Genomic DNA, 24,604 nt, shown 5'->3' on the forward strand with positions numbered 1-24,604 from the left:
ATTTACTGCATTTACTGAGATGTTTTGTCTGTGATCAGAATTTTCCCATTTTTTCTGCGAACAATTTTTCAACAGGCTTCTGGTCTTGGTCACCAAGATTTTCCTTCCGGTCTAAATAACTTTGTGCTCCCAGTTTATTGCTTCCTCTAGTTCCTTTCCAATATCATCTGGTTGACCCCACATTGAAAAATTTGCAACACTTCTCGCCAGTGTGGGTTTTTCTGCTTGCTTTTGCATGAATTCATTGGGGACGCCGTCGGATTTAACCTCAAATTTTATTTCTCTTACTGATTTCACTCTGAATCTAATTTCCTTATAAAATTTTCTACTCAAATTTAATCATTGTGCTTTTAACTTTAATTTGGGCACTCATTTTACATGATATAGCACTCATTTTTATCAATATCATAATTTTCTTTATGCTCTGAATTCAATATGGACTTATCGTCGCGCTCTTTTTCGGACTCTTGCTCACAAAAACATTCGTGTGTTTTCACAGTCTGACGGCTCACAAGCAGACAAACTCTGCGTCGAAACCGCGTTTTGGGGGAAAAACTTTGTTTGACAGCTCATTTGGTGTGGTGTGTATGGCCCAATCGGGTTTTTTCGACGAGTTTTGTCCCAAATCTTCGACCACTCCATGGGACAAGGCAGATTTGTCACCCGGACATTCCGGTAGAAAGTCAAAGTCTCCCATTTGTGAAAAAAGTGCATTTCGTCTTGTGTGTAGAAAAGTTTTTTCCGTGAACTTTTAATCCCATTTTAGGGCTTCTTTGTGGGCCAAAAACTATCGCACGGGGTGCTGTGTGTGCTTGTGAAGTGTGTGGTGTACGATAAAATCGCCCCAATGTGGGGCCCCGGACAATATTCACGAGTGAACAAGAGACACAAGAAAGCCATTGAAAGCGAGAGGAAAATCATTGCGTGGTCAAAGGAGAGAGCTTCAACGGCGTTTGAAGCTCTCGTGAGTGTTTGAATGGAATTATGAACCAGGATTCTTTGTCATTCACTCTAACGCAGATCAGTTATTTGGTTTCTACCCTGAATAAGAAGAATTGCGACAAGAATAGCCGACAAATTGATAAGGTGAGCAATGGCGTGCTTCCTTTGTCAAATGGCAGCCATATTTTCAACGTTGATTCCTCTTCTTTGCTGTCTTCTTCCTCATTCTCTTTTCTGGCTCCACTGGCCATCTGTCTTTTTACCGCTATGGAAGCCCATTTGGCTGCCCCATTGTCACTGCCTCCTAGCTGCCTTGAAGTGTCAGGGGGCAGATTCTGTGACAGTTATCTAACCTTCCCGGAAACCCTCTTTTGCAGCTTGTGGAAGAATTCGGCTTGGAAGCGGACCGACATTATCTGCGTTGTTTATTCGCATCAATTGACTTTGGAGATACTCAGATTGCCAAACACTCTATCCAGGCGAAACTTCTGTGTACAAATCTGCTCTTTCTACTCGGACGACCATCATTTGTCTCAACTATCTGCTACACCTTCGAGAACTACCTGTCATCACCATCACAGAAGGTATTTCCTCTGCCCCTCAAAAATCCCCCATACTCCACAGAAGCGCCTACACTTCCCCCAAAGCCCCCAAATAAAGAAATAGTCTTAAAAAAAAGAAGCGCTTCTTTTAGATGTTTATACTAAAATGTCTATTTTATTGCAGACACTGAAATTATCACCAAATTTTCTCAATTCAGTGGCACGAACGCTGAGTTTGTCACAGATAAAAGAAGTAGCAATTGCATATTCGCTCCTCCATTCAGCAAATCCCGAACTAGCCAAATACGCTGAACAACACTTGAAAACTTGTCTCCCAAAGTTCATTCAGTCGTACATTGAAATTGGTGAGGAGATGTTTGATTTTTACTTTTCTTGATACCAAGAGATTCAGTGGTTTTCAAACTAACTCTTGCACATATTGGCCACACTTCTCTTCATCCCCATTATTTGCATTTTTTATTTTCTTTCTGATTTATTTTTATATTTGGACAAAAAAGTTCAATGGGGATGTCAAAATGCTCTCTAACTCCTGCTTTTGTGTTGTGTTAAGGTGTCTACACATTGAGCACAATTTTCGTCAAAAATTGCTTTTTTAAAGGAAATTGGCTGCAGTGCTGTAGGCAGAAACGTCAAAATTCTGTCAAAAATGCATTTTTTGACAAAAATTGCTCCCAATGTGTAGAGGCCTTTACAGAGGAAAAATATAATTCCTAAAATTGGTGCTGCTTTTTAATAAATTTTTTTTTGTCAAGCTTGTACAAATTATCAATCAGGATTTTCATTGGTTTTGGTTAACCCTTTAAGGACGATTGGAACACCGGTGTCCCATAAAGAAAATATTTTTTCCTGATTACTCAAAGTTATTTTTTCCTTATGTTTGTACGTAATTGCAAAGTAGAAGGTTGAAGGAATCTAGAATATTCTATCTAGAATTATTACTATTTGCTATGTAATAAATATTTAAGCTAAAATATGACGAATTTTTAAATTCCCATATTGAAAAATGATTTTAATTATTTTTTATACTTCCAATTTTTTTAAGCAAAACCCTTTTGGCAATAAAAACTACAATACTCATATACATAATATTTTTCATTAAAGCGAAAATTATTATTCATTGGTATTGTCAGAAAAATTACTTAAATTTTTGGGCTATTTTTGTTCCTATCGTTCATAGAAACACAAAATACACCGAATCAGACTCTGTTGGACTTTCCAAGGTTAGATGTAAGACTTTTCATTGATTATGTTTCTCAGTTTAATTTTTATTGTTGATATTCAGTCCGTAGAAAGTGTCTCGTCGTTAAAGGGTTAATGAGAATGTTAAGAATTTTTTTGCACAAAAACTTACCCAAATTAAAGAAAAAAGTTTATTTAAAAGTTAAATCTTGGGCGGGATACTTCGAATAAACTAGTGATAAGCCCAAATAAGCTTATGGTAGCTGAGATTCTTTACAGGTGCCTTCGAAATGCGTGCAACTCGTAATGCGTGAAAATTCGATTTTGAGTTGAATTTTAAGGGTGATGGCTTCGGCACACCTTTTAGTTCAGGAAAATTTCATGAAGTCGCAATTCGAATCCCTCTCTTTCTCACGTGTTTTGCATATGACTGTCTCATTCTTTCGCATACCAAATTCGATTGAGCTAAATTGAATTTGGAGTGATGTTTAAAAGAAGAAGAAGAGTGCGATGGAATGAGATAGACATATGCAAAGCATGTGAGAAAGAAAAGGATTCGAATTTCGATTTCATGAAATTTTTCTGATCTAAATGGTGTGCAGGAGCCATAAATAATCGCGTCGAGCCAATTTTATCCATTTTGACTGACAAGAACAGTTTGCTTGACGCGATTCTAAAATTCACCTCACAATCGAATTTTCACCCATTACGAGTTGCACGCATTTCGAGGTCACCTGTAAAGAATCTCAGCTACCATAAGCTTATCTGGGCTTATCACTGGTCATTTTCTATTTTAAATTGTCTTAGTGCGGAAAGCTGAAGAGGGAAAAAGTTCATTAAAAATCAGTTAATAAACATTGGAAGTAGAGTCCTGTCCATTTAGATTTAGTAAGAATCGGGGTGCAGTGGATTGGAGTAGGGACGGATAGGACCCCTAAAATCGTTCGAAAGATCTCTGATGCAATATACTAAAAATTTGTCAAAATCGCTTCATATATACCACAAAAATATGGTCCAGTCAAGACATTTTCGATTATAACTCAGGAGGAGAATTCTGTAACGCTCTGGCAATACCATATGACAAATTGGGTTTGAATCTCAGGAGAGTTTTTTCGAAAATGCCATTCTGTAACCGTGGCATTGCCATTTCAACTCACGTGACATTGTCAGAAGTCACATATTTGAGATTTCTGGCAATAAAAATGACTATGATTGTTGTTAAACAAATCAACCAAGACAGACTGTATTTGCATAATATCACTAAGTAAAGGCATTTCATTAAAAAGAATCAGTGAAGTGCATTTTCGAACTCATATGATATAAGAAAAAAAGCTCGACTGGCATTGTCAGGTTTCGAACTCGCGTGTGACAATGCCACGAAAATTACAGAATTCCCCTACTGGAGAGAGAACGGAGAGAGAATGTCGAAAATTGGGTTTCGGCAAAGGTTAAAAGTTGATAGGTGGCTAGAAAATCAATGCTAAAAATTTTGCAATGTATAAAGAAGGAAGTTAATTACTCTATATGAATCGAATAAATAGTAGTATGCTTAATATTCTAGCTGGAAAAATTTATAACACCTCACCTCATTGTCTAATTCTATCCCTGACTAATTCTGCCCCGGTTTCTTTTAAGAGATTGCGATCCCGGCTGGCCGGCCGGCCGTTCTTTGGTGCTTTATAGCTCCTGAACTAAGAAATATATCGACTTGCGGTTTTCGGCAAGGGTTATATATCGGGTGAAAATTGCAACTTGGTACTTTGACCTCTCATCCGCTCATCTCCTTCAACCATTTTCAAAACCCCCATTTTTTTTGTTTTCTCAATAATTCCGCCCCTATGGCATCGATCGGGCTCAAATTTTAGTACATTATAGATGGGCCTTAGAGCTTTCGATCAGTATGAAACTTAAGGTCTCCTGACCTTCTAACCCGAGCTATAATGGTCATTTTTTTTTTAAATGGGCATAACTCCGGTTCTAAAGGCCTCTACACATTGGTGGCTATTTTCATAAAAAATCGTACTTTCGACAAATTTGGCGTTTTTATCCACAGCATTGCAAATCTAAATTAAATAACTCAAGAATTCCTTTGTGCATCGGGCTAAAATTTTAATATGTTGTAGTCGTACATTATACCTATCAAACAAAAAAATCTTAAGTCGATTGATATCCCCTGACCCGAGTTACAAGGGATCAAATTTGAAAATTACCCGGCTTCCATCTCCGCTTCTAATTAAACATTTTGACCGAAATTTTGGGTTTTTGTTTTTGTCTCGATGAGTACTTTCAGATGAAAGTTTAAAAAGTCACCACAGTTGACCTTGTGATAGCGTCAAAATTCAAACTTATTCAAAGTAGAGTGGGTTCGTTGTTGTTACAATAGAACCGGAGATATGAGGGGTCAAAGTTCACGAAATTCAAAAGTTATATCTCCAGTCCGATTAGACAGATTTTAACGAGTGAGGGCGCAAATTAAAGGCATCGCAAAGCGCTAGAGCTTTCTAGAACATTTAAACTTTACAGAACCAACGCTAGGGGCGTCACAGTCGAAAAACCAATTTTCATATTAGTACATAAACTCAATTATCTTTACTCTTTTTTAACCAATTTTGATGATTACTTCGGCATAATTGTAGAGCACATTAAGATCTACATTTCGTTCAAACATCATTTTTTCCTCAGATTATGCCATCTGTCCGATTTTGTCGTTTTAATGTAAAAAAATATGTTTCCATAATAACTCTGCGCAAGTACAGTAGACTCTCGCTAATTCGGCTCTTAAGATCGGGCTACTTTTTAATTCAGGCAGCGGTTACATTTGTAAAAAGTTTGTTGACATTTTTCATTGATTATGATTATCAAATGAATCAAATATGCTCAAATTTGGCATGGTTTGTCTTAGTTTTGATGATATTTACAATATATTTGAGTACATAAACTCAATATGTGTATGCAGATGAATAAAAAATCGTTGAATTTCAAAAAGTTTGTCGCCTGAATTTCTATCTAATTCGGGTGACATTTTTTGGTTCCAAATGCCTGAATTTGAGAGAGTCTACTGTACGCGGGTATTGATATGAACGCTTTTACTCGACTACGTTATTTAAAAAAGAGTTTAAAAGAAAATTCTTACAAGATTCAACCATTCTTTCATATTATCGTAGTTCGTCACATGGACAAAATGCCCGTTGTGGTCAAAAAACGTGTTCTAAAACAAATAATATGAATTATCTCGGCTACCAAGTAACCGATAAGATCAAGATTTGTGGCAAAATTACAGAGGAGATTTTGTTTTATATTCCACTACCATCTTTCTGTCAGTCCATTTACATTTGCAATTTTTCAGAAATTTGATTCCAAATTACTGTATAATATCTCTCGTCTTTAGTTCCAAATCGATTTTGCATGCATTCCGATTTAGCTCACGTTAAGAATCTCACCTACATAAGCCGGTTAGGATTATCTGTCCCTTTTTATTTTTTCTTATAAATAAACATTGAAATTATGCATAACTGATTCAATTTGCACAAGCTTGCAACTGTAAAAAAATGAAAAAAATAACCAGTCAAAATCTATTTGTAAATATTGATTAATTCTTTTTTTATGGCCAGCGCACAATAACTTTTGTATGTAAGCATGTTTTCAAAATTTTCTGTGAGAGTGAGCGAGATGACTAGATCTAAATTTCATTCACTCTCACTGAAATTTCAAAAACATGTTTACAAAACAAGAATTATTGTGCGTTGGGCATTATGCTCATCACTTTTCATCCCTGCTGCAAGTTTATTTTGTGTTGATTTTGTTGCAATGCTTCTGAAGAAGGTGGCAGGATAAAAAATGAAAAAAAGGGAAAGAGAGAAAATGTGTGAAAAGGAGAGTTGTATTATCATGTTATTTATGTAAATATTTGAGCAAAATTCACTTTATGTGTGTAACTTTGTTACTTCTTGTACAATCCTTCAAACTCATTTCGTTGTGCGCCACAGTGTCTCATGTTTTTTTTTATTATCTCTTCTTTTAGTTATACAGTAGACTCTCGTTCAATTGGGCGCAAAATTGTGTTGACAATTTTCACGTTTTATTTTCAAGCAAACTTGTTCAAATTCGCTGTAGTTCCTTTTGTTTTATCGTGATTCTTTATATTTGAGCGATTTTTGTGGAATTTACAATGATTTTTATGCCCAGCGCACAATAACTTTTGTTTGTAAACATGTTTTCAAAATTTCCCATGATAGAGAGCGAGATGACTAGATCTAGATCTCACTCACTCTTATTAAAATGTCAAAAACATGTTTACTAAACAAAACTTATTTTGCGTTGGGCATTATGCCCAAATTTCTCGATAATTTAGATGACATTTTGCCCCTATGCCCGATTGAGAGAGAGTCTACTGTAGCTTTTTTCTCTACCTATATCCTCTTTAATCTATATAACACATTTTTTTTCTGTGTTTGATCAATTGACAAAGGGTTTGTATGAATGATTGATTGATATAATACTAATTATAATTTTGTTTTTTTTGCTTTGGGATGTGTCAAATACATTTGGGTTGAAAAATGTTGGTGACTATATAGGAGAGAGAAAGATATATTTCTAGTTTGAAAAGCACTGAATCAATTTTTTGAATTATGCTGTGACTTTTGTTGCGGGCTTGAAAATCTTGAAGTGGCATAATTTTGTTTTCAGATCCATCGCGTCCCAATCAAGAGGGTAGTTTGAACGATATTGCACCGGAATTGCTGCAAGTAATTATTTCGGTGATATCACACGGAAAACATAGTCAATTTGGTCTATCGGATATAATTTACAATAAATTTATAACACATCTCTGTCGAGATTTTCCACGGGATCGTGTACCATTGGTCTTGGCACCACTGTTGTACGCTGAAGAGACAGAAATTGCTGCTGATAAAGTGTCAACGGGTAATCAGGGAATAGTATCAAGTGGAATAATGGATACATCTTGGGCAAATCTTGTCATGGACATTGGCTATGCATTTACAGTGACAGTGGAGGATTGTAAGAATCATTTGATAAAGGTGACCGGAAGGGAGATTAATCCTCAGGATGTTGCTAAAATATTAGCATTAATGTGCCGGACACATAGTAATCTTTCGGATAGTAGTATCAATTTGCCCACACCGGGAGCTTTTTGGTCATCTTCTGGTGGTCAGGGAGGTGCTGGTGCGGGTGGAAGTGGTGCTGCGGATAGTAAAGAAAAAGTTACTGGACAACCTGGAGCACCATCGACGGATCATGTGACATGGAAACCGGATATTTTTGTGCAGGCACTCAAGGAAGTTGTGCCAAGTTTGAGTTGGAAGGATGTCTGTGTGGGATTGGATCATGCGGAATTTGTGCTGAAGGATCGTGCAGGACTCAATCTCTTGATTACAACACTGAGATTGGGATTGCAATCGATGACACCGGCACAAAATTTTCCAGCTGAATGTCTCTACAGACATTGGACAAATACCGAAGGTCAATTGTCACTGATTACGTTGATTCTCAAGAATTCGGACATCTTCTCATTTGCTGACTACATCTTTACGAGTGTCTCGGTGGAATTGCTAAAGACCCCACCAGAGACGGACAATAAGGAAATTATGGCGTGGAAATCGCTGCATTTGGTGGAGGTGTTGCTGTACATTGCTGAAAATGGCTTCTATACGCCCGTGATGGAACTGTTCAAGATCCCGATTCAGCATTGTCCGGATGTGCTGTTTATGGCTCTGCTACAGATAAATCCACCATTGACGGTGCTACGGCAAGAATTATTTCAAACACTTATTCCCATTTTTCTGGGCAATCATCCCAATTCTGGTGCAATTTTGCATCATGCCTGGAATTCAGCGAGTCTCAGTCCATCATTGAGGCATATTATAATGGTGTCAATGAGTGATTGGTACTTAAGGGGCGATAATGATCAGCAGCGTCTGTCGCGAATTCTCGATGTAGCGCAGGATCTCAAGGCGCTCTCGAATCTTCTCAATGTTCGATCTTTTCATTTTGTCATTGATTTGGCCTGCCTGGCGTCCAGGCGGGAGTATCTAAAGCTAGAAAAGTGGCTGAGTGATAAGATTCGAGAGCATGGTGAACCCTTTGTGCAAGTTATGGTGAAATTCCTCCAGAGACGTTGTCCCCAGATTCTAGGTGCTAAAATTATCGATGATCAGATTCCAAAGGCAGCCCAATTGCCCCATGAGACACTCAACACGATGATGTCCTGCCTCCATGCTTGCGTGGGAAATGTCCAGCCAGAACTCAATGAAATTATCATGACAATGAATGCCAATTGCAATAATTTGTTGAAGATGCAGCAGCAGCGACAGCCACCGCCGCCAAATGTTCTGCGACAGCATCGTGGAATTGAGACACCATTCAATACATCGACACTCGGTGGGCAAATCTTTACGGCACCATCGGTGGATTCTTTTGCATCAAATATGGCTGGTTTGAATTTGGGTGGTCCGGGAAATGGAGCATTCAATTTTGGTGTACTGGGAAATCTAATGTCAACTCCAGCATCTCCTTCGAGACTCCTGACAGCTCCATCCAACAGTCCCTTCTCCATAATGCCAATGCAAACGACACCTCAGGTCAATATGGCAAGGATTCAGCCAACACCAACAGGTGATAAAATAACAATGGCACCAAATACCCAGCAACTGTTCACGGATGGAACTATCACTGTTTCTAAGGAGGCTGAAGATGAAGCCAATAGTTATTTCCAGCGCATCTACAATCATCCACCGCATCCAACGCTTTCAATTGATGAGGTAAGTGGATTTTCTGGTAATACCGCCCGCAAAGACATCACTCCACGTGGTCTGACCAAGAGAGATTCCGGAGATTCCTAACCCAAATTGTCTGAGGGAATTTATACCTATTTGATCTCTCCGGGGATTACCTCTCATAAGTACGGTGCTAGGTACTTAAGTTTAATACGGCAATAATCATTGACCCTGACCGTTATTTGTACGTACCTGATGATTTTTTGGACTTTAAATACCATCCATTAAAATCCTGTTAAAAAAAGAGTAATTGTACTCATATAAATTGCTTACTACAATGTGACAGTTTTAAGGGGTTACGTTACGTGGACTAAAAGCATATTTCTTTAACATCTTTTTTAAGATAATAAAAAAACCCTACTAGGGTAAGTGTGCCAAATTCCGGCCAGCTTGCAATTTCGGCCACCTTTTTTGTTCCTCGAATTTCCATGAACTTTTAGATTTTACGTACTCTAGAGATTATACAATGCAAAAGAATAACAAAAAATGAAGTTTCGATAAACGAGATGACGTGAAAATATATTGGAATAATTCCCGAAGGGCAAGGAACTATGAGAATGAAGGTGGCCGAAATAGGGTATCAAAGCTATGTCTATATTTTTATTCCTTTTAAAATGTATTAAGAATGCTTTTAGAGTAAATAAAAACGGTAAACTCTTTACAAGGTTCCCAGCAACATTCTTTAAGAAGAAAGAATAAAAAAAATCAATTTGAATTTAAAATATTACATTTCAAACTTGAGACTTTGACGCTTGCATGCAACTATGCCGAAATTTGGCACACTTACCCTATACTATGGGCAAAATTTCTCAGAGTATATTCATCTGATGTCAAAAATCTAAATATTTCCACTTATCTAATGAGTTAAATTCGTACTTGAGCGGTAGATTTTTTTTACCTTGATCACAACTTATTTTACAAGACAAAACGTGGTATAAAATACGCCAGCAACTCCGGGAGCATGGAAGAAGCATCCACACTAACTGGAAGGCGTTCCTGTACTCTATTTGTAAACTCTACAAATGGACTTTAGCAGATTCTTCCAACCCGGGATATGATATTGTAAAATGATTTACCTTGTAATACAAATATATCGATACGATTAATAATAATAATCGGTTAGAATCGGCTATAAACCGATTCGGGTCTTGGAATTAGAAATTCCAAGACTTGCCCAATGAACCCAAACATGGCCCCATTCGGTTGGGAAATACGCTCTCTGGATTTTTTTTAACCCTTTGACCTTGGAAAGCGGTATTAGGAATGATTAAACGGTATAAGAAGTATTTTTTTTTCTTTTCAAAAAATTCATCTATTAATCTGTAGGAAACTAATCCCAAAATATGAACATTCTATCTCAAGTATTTCTGGCACATTGACTGAATGGGTTTATCGGATCTTCGATTAAATCGGATGAAGTTAGCGTGTCATGAAATAACCATTTAAAAATTCAAGTTTTGACCTCTTATAGCTCGGGTCGTGGGGGGGGGGGGGGTCGGAGGACCTTAAGTTTGGTATTGATCGAAAGTTCTTAGGCTCAGCTATAACATACTAAAATTTGCGATTGATCTTCTATGCCACAGTGGCTGAGTTATTGTGAAAACAAAATTTGGGGGTATTTCAAAAAGGCGGAAGGCGCGGGATGCGGGTGGATCTGACATCACCTACTTCTAGCCGCCCATCGACATTGACCCTTTACCAAAATCCGCTTGTCGATATCTCTCTCCAAAAGTGGTTATACGACGGACGGGACGTGACGTTCCCGAGAATCGATTTTTGGCACATATGATATTCGTGATCTATGAGTGTCGCAGCGTGTGAATCCAAAATTTGGGCCTGATCTGACGAGGTCGGATTTCGCCTGTGACCACAAAGCTGAGATTGTAAAGTTTCAGATTTTCAAATTTTACGAAAATACGACCTCTTACTACGTAAGGAGCAAGGAGACGAAATATAAGTGTAATTCAAAATCTAGGAATTATATATAACAGCTATTTCTGTGGAGTTCGAGTTGTAATATTAATTAATTATTAACAGTAAAACTAATATCTATAAAAGAGTATCAACTGGACATTCGAAAAGATTATTTTTTTTAATAAAACGAGTGTATAAAATAAATGCACTGCCTTTTACAGAATGTTCGAAATCATGTCAAGAGCCTTATGCTGTGCCCTCTAATTCTTGAATTTACCTTAATTTTTTCAATGAAGAAAATTATTTTGTGCTTTAAATGGGTCAAAAACTCGATAGTTCCGAATTTGAACAATGTTCTTTTCCACTTAATAGTTTTTTTATGTTTACCAACGTGCAATCAGTTTGTGCAATTATATTATTACTCCAAATAAAAGTGAATTTTTGAATTATTGGATCAATAATTGTTTACAGCCAATTAAAATCGGATAGGACTTGTTTACGATTCTGGAACCTTTTAAATTAGTCCATATTTGTCCCTATTGTTTGAGAAACATGCTTTCTATGAGCTCTAAAACGTTTATACTTGCAAAAGTAGTCGTTATTAAAGACTTTTCGTATGTCGGAATAGACAACCTTTATTTTTTAATTTTATTTTTTTAATCCAGTTTAGTGCTCAGAATCCTTTAAACTTAGAACTTTTCCGGAAATTTTGGGTATTTCTTTGTAATCCTCTTAAAAAACTATTGACCAGAGTTCAAATTCTTAAACGTAACCAGTCACAAGTAATTACTGGTAACTGTCTATTTCGTTTGACGATTGTGTGGTTAATCGGTAATTTAGCCATGGCAAAAACCAATTATCTCGTACAACACTGCATTTTTTATAAATCCGAGACACTTTCCCTTTCTAAAGCAGTAAGACAAAATTATCTTTATAAAATTTATTAATCAGTAAGACCTTCCAAAAATTTATCTGCTTATGCCCTAGACACATTTACGATTTAAGCCGGGAGACGCCTTAGTGGAAAATTATGGAAATGTATTTTAACCATTAGGGTAAGTGTGCCAAATTTCGGCATAGTTGCATATAAGCACCGAAGTCCTAAGTTTGAAATGCAATATTAACACTATTAACATAAACAGAAACAAGATTTTATGAAAACTAATCAATTTTCATGAAAAACACCTAAGGAAAACCTTCTGCACTTCAACACAAATCATAAGACTGCTAGAAACTCTAGCAGAAATTCCAGAAGAAACTAGAAATTTGGCACACTTCCCCTAATGGTGAAAATACATTTCCATAATTTAGGCTAATCCTCGAGAATATTTAGCCTGTAAAAGTCAGCAGAAAAGAACTATCCCAAACTGTCATACACTGTGGGTTTAGGATCATCAATTAGAACTCTTTTGCATAAAATTATTTTACTGCCAGTTTATTTATTCTAAATATTCTCGAGGATCAGCCTGAGTCTATTTGGGCCCTAAGGCGTCTCTCGGCTAATCCTCTGGTCTGTCAAGGCCCTTAGGGCCCAAATAGACTCAGGCTGATCCTCGAGAATATTTAGCTTATAAAATTTGGCAGTAAAGGGTTAAATAAAGGAAATTTATGCAAAGGACCTCTAATTGATGATCTTAAGTCCTCAGTGTATGACAGTTGGGAATAAATCTTTACTACTAAATTTTACAGGCTAAATAATATTCTGGAGGATCAGCCTGTGTCTATTTTAAGGCTTTACGCTCGTGAATTACCTCTCTCAGACCTCGAAAAAGTGTGTAGATAATTTTTCCCTCAATTCTGCCATTTCTTCTGTCTTTTTTAGGTCCTTGACATGCTTCAACGTTTCCAAGAATCCCGCAATCGTTGCGAGAATGAGGTGTACACGTGTATGCTGAGGAATTTGTTTGAAGAATACCGATTTTTCCCACAATATCCCGACAAGGAACTTCAGATAACAGCTCAGCTTTTTGGTGGGATGATCGAAAGGAATTTGGTGGCAACATATATGTCCCTTGGACTGGCACTACGTTGTGTCTTTGATGCATTGCGCAAACCTGAGGGATCCAAGATGTACTACTTTGGGATTACAGCCTTGGATCGTTTCAAGAATAAATTGCATCTTTATCAGAAATATTGTGAACATGTCCGCACAATTCCTCATTTTGATCAATTTCCACCGCATCTGATTGAATATGTCGAGTATGGTGCGAATCAGCAGGAACCTCCGAATAAATCCCAGGCCTTACCGTCCTCATTGTCACAGATGATGCCAGTTAGTAGTGGTGGTGGTACATCGACATTATATAGTCGCAGTAGTTCAGTGACAAGCAATTTGACCACTACGCCAACGGCTAAAACGCCCAATCCAACAAATCCACCATCATCGTCCTTGACCACGTCAAGGGTAAAGTCTATTGCTAATGCCACAAATATTGATACATTGCTGTGTGCAACGCAGGAAAGGGAGGAAAAGATTATAACACCACCGGATGCTGTGCAGGAGAAAACGGCATTCATCTTCAATAATTTGAGTCAACTCAATCTGCAGCAGAAGTGTGAGGAAATTAAGGATATCATGACGAAGGATTATTGGCCATGGTTATCGCAGTATTTAGTGCTGAAGCGTGCATCGATTGAGGTGAATTTTCATGTGCTCTATTCGAATTTTTTGGATGCTCTCAAAATTGCAGAAATCAATCGATTGGTGACCAAAGAGACTTTCCGGAATATTCGGGTGCTGTTGCGTTCGGATAAGAGTATTGCTAATTTCTCTGATCGGAGTCTCTTGAAGAATCTGGGTCATTGGCTGGGAATGTTGACGCTGGGACGGAATAAACCCATTCTCCATGTAGACATTGATTTGAAATCTCTTCTGATGGAGGCCTATCATAAGGGTCAACAAGAGCTGCTCTATGTGGTGCCCTTTGTGGCCAAGGTGTTGGAATCTTGTGCCAAAAGTAAGGTTTTTCATCCGCCAAATCCGTGGACAATGGCAATCATGAATGTCCTGGCGGAGTTGCATCAGGAGCCAGAATTGAAACTCAATCTTAAATTTGAGATTGAAGTTTTATGCAAGAATTTCAATATTGACGTGTCCGAGCTGAAGGCAGTGGTTTATCTGAAAGACAGTGAAAAGGCTCATAAGATTGAGTATCAACTGTCACAGCCTGGAAAACCCAAAGAACCCATTCAGCCAATTGCACCACTTCATAGCAGTAGCAATGCTTCGGTATCAGATGATTCAGGACCCGTTCCGGCTTCTGCTGCCTCAACATCCAGTGGAAATGTCACAGTGTCTCCCAATCAATCCTTGGATGCCCAATCAACAGCTTCGGGACCACCAGAACCGAGATTCAACTACATGGAGATCACCGTATCAAATTATTCCTGCATCAATAATCTTATGACCATTTCACCAAATATTCTCCTGCTGCACACTCAGCCCCATCTCAAGGCACTCGTGAGGACGGCTATTGAGCGTACTCTGACAGATTGGATGACACCAGTTGTGGAACGAAGTGTCAAAATAGCTACAACAACGTGCGAACAGATTATAAGGAAGGACTTTGCACTGGACGGGGATGAGAACAGGATGCGAACGGCAGCTCATTACATGATAAGAAATCTGTCGGCGGGAATGGCCATGATTACGTGTCGTGAGCAACTGCTACTGACCATTACTACCAACATTAAGAGTGCCTTCAATGCTGCCGTGACGCCACAACAGAAAGAAATTGTCGATGCAGCGGCTACGCAATTGGCGTCAGATAATATGGAATTGGCTTGTGCCATTATCCAGAAGACGACAGTGGAGAAGGCAATTCCCGAAATTGACAAACGCCTAGCTAATGACTATGAAATCCGCAAGGTAACGAGGCAAGAGGGTCGAAGGTACTGCGATGAAGCAGTTTACAACTATCATTGCGAGAATATGCCCAAGAGGATTAGATTGAAGATTGGAGGAATTAGCAGTGAACAGTTTGCTGTTTATGATGAATTTGCCAGAAATATTCCCGGATTTCAACCCATTACCGATCAGGATCTGGCACATTTTCTGCCAACGCAGACTTTCCAGGTAACTAAAGTTTGAATATTCTTGAAACACGGAAAAATCTATAGAACGAATAGATTTTGATAAACACGAAGACGTTTTTCGGAAGCATAAAAATGTTTATAAAAACGCGAAAATATGTTTAAAATCAGGGGCATGATATTTCCTGTGTTTCTAGCGAGCCGAAAAAAATTTAGAGTTTATTAGCTGTTTTTTGTCATTGTAGAATTAATTAGTAAAAAATACTAATACAAAATAAAAGCCAATTTAATAACGAAGAGGCAACCGAACATCCCAAATTGGCAACCTACGTAGTTCTGGAGATATCTAGTGAAATGTGTACGAAAACAGGAAAAAAATTACACAAAAACTGGTCGCATTTTTCAGAGATAATGGCCTCAATTCTAAGACCAAGATCAAGATCAAGAAAATTTCAAGATTTTGGTATTCTGAAATCAAAAAATCAAGATCAAGATGTCAAATCTGTCAAATGTCTTGAAATCTTGAAATCCAAGACACAAACCTTGTGGTTATCAAGATTTGCAATTCTAGAACCAATATTTCAAGATTAGAATTTTCAAGATACTAACAATTTGAAGAGTTTCATGCGGATATTATTTTTGATGAGGAGTATTTCTATAAGAGATGATACAAAAAGAGAATTACTATGAAAAATGCTATGATTGATCTTGTAATTTAATCGTAATGATACATATTTCTAGATGTACGTTTCGAAGTATAACACTCTGAGAATACCTGCAAAATAATCACATCTTGCATAAACATTTCAGAGTTTATCACACGTTACAAGTTTTGTTTGAACTTCTTTTATTCCCGATTATGGCCTGTCATATATTATTTAATACAGCCTATAATTAATTTTTCTAATTTATATGGCGAAATTGCAACAAATTCGGCAAAGAAATGAAGATATTTGTCAGAAGTGGCGTTTCGTTAAGTGTCGAAAATCTTGAAATCTTGGTTCTTAGCTAAGACATTTTAAATTCCATAAATGCTTTGCGTCAGAATATGAAATCTTGATCTTGGAAATATTTGACAGCTTGAAATTTTGATCTTGATCTCAGAATTGAGGCCAATGTCACCCTCCTGTTTAAAACTATAGAAAATGTTTCTAAAAACAAAGAAAAAATTTATAGAACAAGGAAACGTTTTCAGAAGCGCAAAAGCATTTCTAGAAACAAGAAAAAAATTTAAAGCTCCGAAAAGTGTCTGTAATAAAATACAGAAAGCGGAAATACAATCACGAGCATGAAAGAATGTTTTGGAAATAGGGTAAATGTCCTAATTCAAAACCATTTTCAGAAGCTTTAACTTTGACAGAAGATTCAACACATTCACAGCAAACAGACTGGGCTTTTCTACATGGCAATTGCTTTTTTACACATGGACAAATAATCAAAAAATTGCGGCACCAAACCATTTTTTACACTAATTTGATATTTTTACGCCTTATGAGACAATATTCTTTGAAAAGAAAATGATATATTAGTAAAATTTTCCGGTTATAAGTACCTTGAGAAAAGAGCAAAGAGTAATTGATCGGTCAATTGCTTTTTGCTCTTAATTCGAGGTTTTTAGATTTGGAAAATCTTACTAATGAATCATTTTCTTATTAAAAAATATTGTCTCAGAGAACGGAAAAATATCAAATTGGTGCAAAAATTGGTTTAGTGTATTAATTTTATGAATATTTTTTCCACGTGTAAAAAAGCAATGAAGGCGTAAAAAAGAATTGACCATGTAGAAAAGCCCAGTGTGTTCGCTGTGATTAAGTTCAAATTTTTTGCTGAAGAGACTTACATAAATTTGCTCCTTAACTCTTGTAGAATGTTACTGTTTAGTGAAAATTCTTTACATAAAATTTGAAAACTTTTTAAATACAAGAAAAATACGCGAGTGTAAAATACTTCTATTGGAAGCAAATTAATCCAAATGGAGACAAGGGAAAGTTTCTAATTGGAGACAAACAGTGTAAGTGAAACCGCGACGAAAGGCTTCCAAAACCTTGTTGAGTTGCTCTTGAGTGCAGGATTTGTTCTTATTCCTTGTCTTTTCTCCTTTCCCATCTAAGACAATAAGAAAATCTCTTCAAAAAAAATCATATTTCCGGGGTTTCATATTGAAGTATTGGCAAACACTTCAGAAAACCCGTTTTTGTTCTCGAAATAGGTAATTATTTCATTTGAAAACTTCACGTACCGTTAACAATGAAGATTAGCACTTAATTTAACTAAAATTATCCAGAAATATGATATAAATGTTAAACAAAACGAATAAACAACAGTCACTTTATTATGTTTACCTATTTCGTGAACAAAAAGGGTTTTTCTGAAGTGTCTGCAAATGCTTCAATAGGAAACCCCGGAAATATAATTGTATTGGAGAGCTTTTGGTATTGTTTTAGATGGGAAAGTAGAAAAGACCAGGAAGGGAATTCTGTAACGCTCTGGCAATGCCATTTGACAAATTGGGTTTGAATCTTAGGAGAGCTTTTTCGAAAATGCGATTCTGTAGCTGTGATATTGCCATTTCAGCTCACGTGGCATTGTCACAAGTCACATATTTGAGATTTCTGGCAATTCAAATGACAATGAATTTTGTTAAACAAATCAACCAAGACGTACTGTATTTTTATAAAATCATCAAACAAAGGGACTTCATTAAAAAATCAATGAATTGCATTTTCGAACTCATATGATATGACAAAAAAAGCTCGAATGGCATTGTCAGGTTTCGAACTCACGCGTGACAATGTCACGAAAGTTATAGAGTTCCGTCTTTGTTGTTTAAGGATTTTTTTGTAAATGATTTGTAGACCTGATGAAGAGGGCATTCATCCTCGAAACGTCGTAAAGAATAAAATTGCGAAAGTCAAGAAAGGTCTAGTGTTTCCGTCACTTCTTGTTACAGAGTTCCCTTATAGGAATAAGAAAAAAAGTCTTGCACTCACGAGCAACTCAAGAAATTTTTGGAAGCCTTTCGTCGTAGTTTCACTTACACTATTTGTCTCCAATTAGAAACGTTCCCTTGTCTCCATTTGGATTAATAAAGTTTCCAATAGAAGCATTTTACGCTCGCGTATTTTTCTTGTATTTAAGAAGTTTTCAAATGATATTTAGAGAATTTTCACTAATCAGTTACATTTTAGAAGAGTCAAGGAGCAAATTTATGTAATTCTCTTGAGAAAAAATATGAACGTAATGTGTTGAATCTTCTGTCAAAGTTAAAGCGTATGGAAATGGTTTTGAATTAGGACATTTACCCTATAATATGATAATATTGAGGAAATACCAAAGAAAAATAGTTCTATTTCATACTCTACGCAAAACTTTCTTCACATAACCTTAAATTTTACATTTTGAACTCAACCGTCGCGTCGTTCAAATTTGAGGAGTTCAAATATGTGGAACTCGACTGTACCGTCGTTGCGGGTGACTTTGCACTCGGTGGGTGACTTTGCACTCTGCTGTTCGTGAGACTTTCATTAATTCTAGCATTTTATTGATAGTCTTTGCCGATCCGGTTTACCATGTCAAAGTATATAGGGATATGTTGTGTACCAAGTAACGTAGAAGGATCTTCAGAAGGATACTTGTAGTTTCAGTAATATTCAATAAAATGCAAATATAGGTATTTTACCAAAAAACAGCTCTGTGAAAAAGTTATCTGAAGGTCTAATGCCAAAAGCGGTTTCAGTAAATTGCTCAAATCTATTCTAAATTTATCACTATATTTTTTCACTATTATCTTCGTAAGATCGCATGATTTATGTTATAAAATTGCATATTATGGTCTTTCTAAAGCTTTATTATAGAAGAATTTGGCTTAAAATTATCCAATTTTTTTGGGAATGTAAGATAAAATGGCCGAGATCTACAAGATGGTGTGGTCGCCATCTTGATTTGACGTTTCTGTCCGCCATTTTGAATAACTGTCAAAATAAAAATCTCATCCGATTGAGCTGAAATTTTAGTATGTTCTAGCTGATGTCAAGGCCTTTTCAGAACATATATAAAATCCTACCTACGTCAAGCGATTATCTGGATACAGAGGCTCCAAGTCCAAAATTTTGACACTTTCATGAATACAGAACTACGGGGAGCTTCTTTTATCGAAACCATCACAAAAAAGACAGCACTACCGTTAGGCGATGAGATTTAACAAACAAACAAAAAGAAAAGTAATGTTTTTGTTTATAACAGCGTATTATTTGAGGATCTGAAAAACTGTTTTTGCAAAGATAAAAAAATAAGTAAATAAATAAATGTACTTATCGTTTATTTTTTTCTTAGTTATGTAAGAGTAAATAAATATATAAAATAAAAGCCTTAACCATTTTTAATGGTTACTGAGGCATCTCGTTTAGGTTTTAAAATTCTGGATTAGAAAATAGAGATCACCAAAATATAAATATTTCAAAATTTTAAACTTTGAGCCTCTGTATCTAGGTAAATGCTTAACGTACACTGGAACATAGATACGTTCTGAAAAGGTCTTGACATCACAACCTAAAATTTCAACACAATCGGACAAGTTTTAAGTGTTGACACTTATTCAAAATGGCGGACAGAAACGTCAAATCAAGATGGCGACCACGTCATCTTGAAGATCTTCATTGTCGTTTATTATCAGAAATTGTTGATTTTTTATTATTTATTAAAAAGTCCAAAGTCACCTGCACCTTATCCCAAGTGCAAGCCTTTTTTCTTGATTTTTTTTTAACATAGTAAAATTTTGTAAAATGAATGCTAGTGGCACAAAATCCATTCATTAACAACTGAATACAAATAATTTTACTCAAAAACCCCCCTCCCTTCACTTTAACTATCCACTTTTAGAGGGTAAAGTCGAAAAACTGCGAAAAAAAGTGCAGTCACCCGCAACGACGGTACCTATTTAAAAAATCGCAGTGTTTGGTGGTACCCCTGTTTGGTGGTGCCCCAGTTTCCCCTACGCTTGAAAGATACAATTTTTGAGTATTTTGACCTTGTAGAGGGCGAACAACAATATTTCGAATTCTGCAGCTAACATCAATTTGTTAAATCCTAAATTCAATTTCGAGTTGGTGGATTTTCCTTATAAGAATTATAATTACTTCTAGAAATCTTCAGAATAGTTTTTGTGATTTTTTTTTACAAATCAAGTCAATCAAGTAGTCGTTTGTATTTTATTTTGTCAGTTTCATGCATAAAATGAAAAGTTTCGTTGTGTTTTGAGAAGATTAGGGCAATGAAAGAATAATATTTTAGGTCTCTTCCCAGCAGGATCCCATCTCGATGTCATCCTTTGCTGCAGCTCCATTGCCACAGCAGACTGTTGGGAGCAGTCAATTTTCCGGATCGGACTTTGGCACGGTCTACGATGATCTTGGCAGCAAGATAGAGTCTTTCCTCAACAGTACCATGAATATCCATCAGCTTCAGATGCAAACGACCAATTTGGCATCATTGTTGGATTACTTGGTGCAAGCACGTAGGCAAAGGGACAACATGAGTGCTGTTACGCTACTCAATAAAGCTGTCGAGGGACTCTTGGATGGGTTTGTCAATATTCCCGAACATGCTGAACACATCAAAATCTACCGCGATATTCATTTGCGTGTGATGCGAATGATGCAGGATAGCCGAGCTTTTGGTGTTGTTGCGACAAATCGCATTATAACAAAATACTTGTTTGAATGTCGCGAGGAGATTCGGTACAATTTGGAAGCAATTGACTTGCTCTTCTCGTCCAATTTCATCAATGTGCCCATTTTTGACATAATGCTGAGTCAGTTGATGGACAATGGTAATAACTATTTGGCCGTGGTATTTGGTATGCAGCTCATTCAGCATTTCTTCATTGAGGAACGTCAGAATACGGTGTTGAATGAAAGTGATTTCCCAAATACCATTGATCTGCTAACGAGGATCTCAATGCATCATCATCATAGGGCTCCGGAAGGTTTGGCCCATGTTATTGATATTGTGAGATTGAATCAGGATCCCAATAATCTGCTGTCCATTGAGAGAATGCAGAATCCTCACATCAATTCGGGCATTGTTCAGGTGCGTTCAACCAATGAAATGGACGATCCACCTGGGCTTATTAGTAAAACGGAATATTTGCTCAAGGATTGGGTCAATATCTATCACAATCAAGCTCTCAATCGTGATCCCATCAAAATTTTTGGTCAATTTGTCAATAAGATGAACATTATTGGGATTCTCAAGACGGATGATCTTGTCACAAGATTCTTCCGGCAAGCTACTCAACTCTGCATTGATGTGGTATACACGAACATCAATGAGGTGACAAATATTCCAACTGTGGGCAAATCTAAGTGTTTCCAGTGGATTGATGCTTTTGTGAGGTTGATTGCAATGCTAGTGAAGAATTCTGGAGATACAGTCAATGCTACCACAAAGATTAATCTCCTGAACAAGGTGCTGGGTATTGTTGTGGGGGTGCTGCAGCAAGATCAGGAGGTTCGTGGTGTCGCTTTTCAACAACTCGGATATCATAGGCTCTTCATCATGCTCTTCCTTGAACTCAGCAATCCTGAGCCCGTTCTGGAGAACATCAGTCTTCATGTAAGTAATTTTTTTATTGCTATTCTAAAGAAAATTGTAATTTTTCTAATTTATAGTTTCTAAAATTGTTTTTTTTTAATCTACTTAAGAAGATTTTTTCTAATTTATTGATCGGGGATTTTTCTGAAGGGGTTAGGTGGGTCAAAAATTTAAGAAAAACAACTTTTTCCTTTAGTTTTTTCAACATTGCAAAAAAGTACTTAATTCAGGCATATAAAAGTGCAACATTTAAATTTAAACTCTATTTTCTGAAATTTTCATTTAAAAATTTACAAAAAAATCAACCTATGGGAACTGATTTTCGGAATACTTTTACAAAAAAAAACTTAGGGTAAGTGTACCAAGTTCCGGCCAGCTTGCAATTTCGGCCACCTTTTTTGTTCTTAAAATTTCGATGAATTTTTAGTTTTTGCATAAGGTAAGAGAAGTATATATCGACCATGCACCTTGTATCGTCCAGCTTGCAGAAGATATCGACCACCAAGATAAAATGAATATTTAAAAATTACTAACTACGTTTTGCCAATTATCTAATGCAAAATATATTACGTTTGTTCATATATGATCTTCTGAATTAAGTTTTTCGTCGAATTTTTAAGAAAATATAATTATTCATATAATTTATTGAATCACTGTATCGGAGTTTTAATCAAAATGCAGCCATTTCTCAAATTCTTATGATTTTATACTAGAATTTCAGTGACACAAAATAAGGAATTATATCTTATTTAAATGATTTACGAAACTGTCTGAATGAAAAAAATACTAATCAATTATTCTACTTTTAGTATGAGAACACTTTTTAATTGTCTCGCTACGCATAATCAAAATTAATTTGTTTATTGAAAAACAGTTACGTTTCGGTCCAAGTACAGATCTCATCGGCCATTTTTCATTGCATTTCAATGTCATTTCCGCGAGCAGTAGAGGTTATGTCGGTTATGTTTTTGTTGTGAAAAAGAATTTCTCCAGGTGAATTTTGCATTTTATCAATGTTAAACATCTTGGAGGATGTCTTAAAAACTGCAATATTCAGGAGGTCAATTCTGAACATCTTTTTGGTAAGATAAAAGATAATTTTCGTTAAGGATGTAAATGTATGTGTGAATATTCCGAAAGTGTAGCCGAGAGAATTCGATGGTAACCCGAACATAAAATTTGACGAACTCGACGATTTTCAAAAAAAAGTAAACAATGAACATTAACATTGCAAAAAATATACATTTAATTATTTTCTGTTCCATTTTCTGCTACTGTGGAACCTGGGATAACCCATATTCACCTCTAAGGGCAGAATTCGGAGTCTCATATGCCAAATTCTCCCTTTTGCTGACACTTTCTCTCTGTGAGAACACTCTTTTTCCCTTCCCCTTATACAGAGGGGAAGTGACTCACGGTTTTCAAATTATAACCGTTAAATTCTAGGCGAGAAATTGGCTTCTATAATTTTAACTTGTTATTATTTCCGACAATTATATGGAATAAAATATGGATATTGTAGATATTGCTATAAAATAGCATTTCTCGATCTGCCTATCCACTAAACGTGTTATTACTGAATGTGATATTTAATTAATTTAGTGGTTTATTAGATTTAGTTTTATTAAGTTTTATTACATGATGAATAATGCTTTTAAAAATTCTTATAATGTTTTCCTAATTGTAACTACAATTGACAATTCATTATTGAGCGGAGCCACAGGAAAAGATTTTTCTTTTTAAAATCTTGAAAATTCATTACAAAATAGACTTTGTAAAATAAAATTATATGAGCATGACATTGGAACCGCGCGGCACTTAAAAATATATTCCAAATATCGCGTGTAAAATAAGTAAATTATTTACCATAATAATATTCGAGGAATACTTAATCGTCGTAAAGAATTCATTTTTCAATTGAAAGTTGAATTACAACGATTATCGTTTCAAATATGAACTTTTTAGTTTAATAAAAATCATCGTTTTACGTTTTATTTTTTCTAAGTTCAACACTGGAAATTGTTTATACTGTGTATGGTTGGATTTATATACTTTACTAAATTAAGTGTTATACGGCAAAATTTGCGAGTTATGAATGCGTTTTTGAAGACAAATATAAACTTCAAAAAGTAGCATTTTAATAAGCTAATCATCGATTCATATCACTTCAAAAGTAGTTTAGCTTTCAAAATGTAGCATTTTTAAATATTTTGCACTTTACTGACAGTAAAGTTTAATTTAAATTTTCTTTCCGGTATTAGAAGGCAATTTTTTTTAAATATACAGCAATGATTAATGATATAAGTAAAATACGCTCATGGTAATTTTAATCCACATGATTTTTCATACTTAACTGTGAAACAAAAATTATTTAAAAAAGTATTTAAATTTTTTTAATAAATATACATATGACACTACAAAGATTTGTTTTTAAATAACTGAAACAAAATAAAGCAAATATAAAAACTTTATACTAAACCGAAGTCAAAGTTTTTTAGTTTCAAGGATTTAGAAGCAATCACTCTATTTTTAAATAAATATAGAAAAAAAATGCAATGTTATGTTTTTTTTCTTAAGTTACTCATATTT

The 24,604-nt window shown here is 35.9% G+C and overlaps 1 protein-coding gene across 2 annotated transcripts in view; it reads left to right on the forward strand.

Moving 5' to 3' along the window:
* The first annotated feature begins 665 nt into the window (after positions 1-665).
* Positions 666-24,604, forward strand: part of LOC129804236 (CCR4-NOT transcription complex subunit 1) — a 34,239-nt gene continuing 10,300 nt past the window's right edge. Inside the window, exons 1-6 of one of the 2 annotated variants that reach the window (XM_055851363.1) lie at positions 666-1,086; positions 1,320-1,526; positions 1,669-1,849; positions 7,371-9,463; positions 13,215-15,467; positions 20,714-22,036. In XM_055851363.1, coding sequence (XP_055707338.1) covers positions 985-1,086; positions 1,320-1,526; positions 1,669-1,849; positions 7,371-9,463; positions 13,215-15,467; positions 20,714-22,036 — 6,159 coding nt within the window. In that variant the 5' untranslated portion in view covers positions 666-984. The remainder of the gene's footprint in view (positions 1,087-1,319; positions 1,527-1,668; positions 1,850-7,370; positions 9,464-13,214; positions 15,468-20,713; positions 22,037-24,604) is intronic. The other variant, XM_055851364.1, reaches the window with a different exon arrangement.

This window comes from Phlebotomus papatasi, chromosome 2, assembly GCF_024763615.1.
Source record: "Phlebotomus papatasi isolate M1 chromosome 2, Ppap_2.1, whole genome shotgun sequence".
NCBI classification, from domain to species: domain Eukaryota; kingdom Metazoa; phylum Arthropoda; class Insecta; order Diptera; family Psychodidae; genus Phlebotomus; species Phlebotomus papatasi.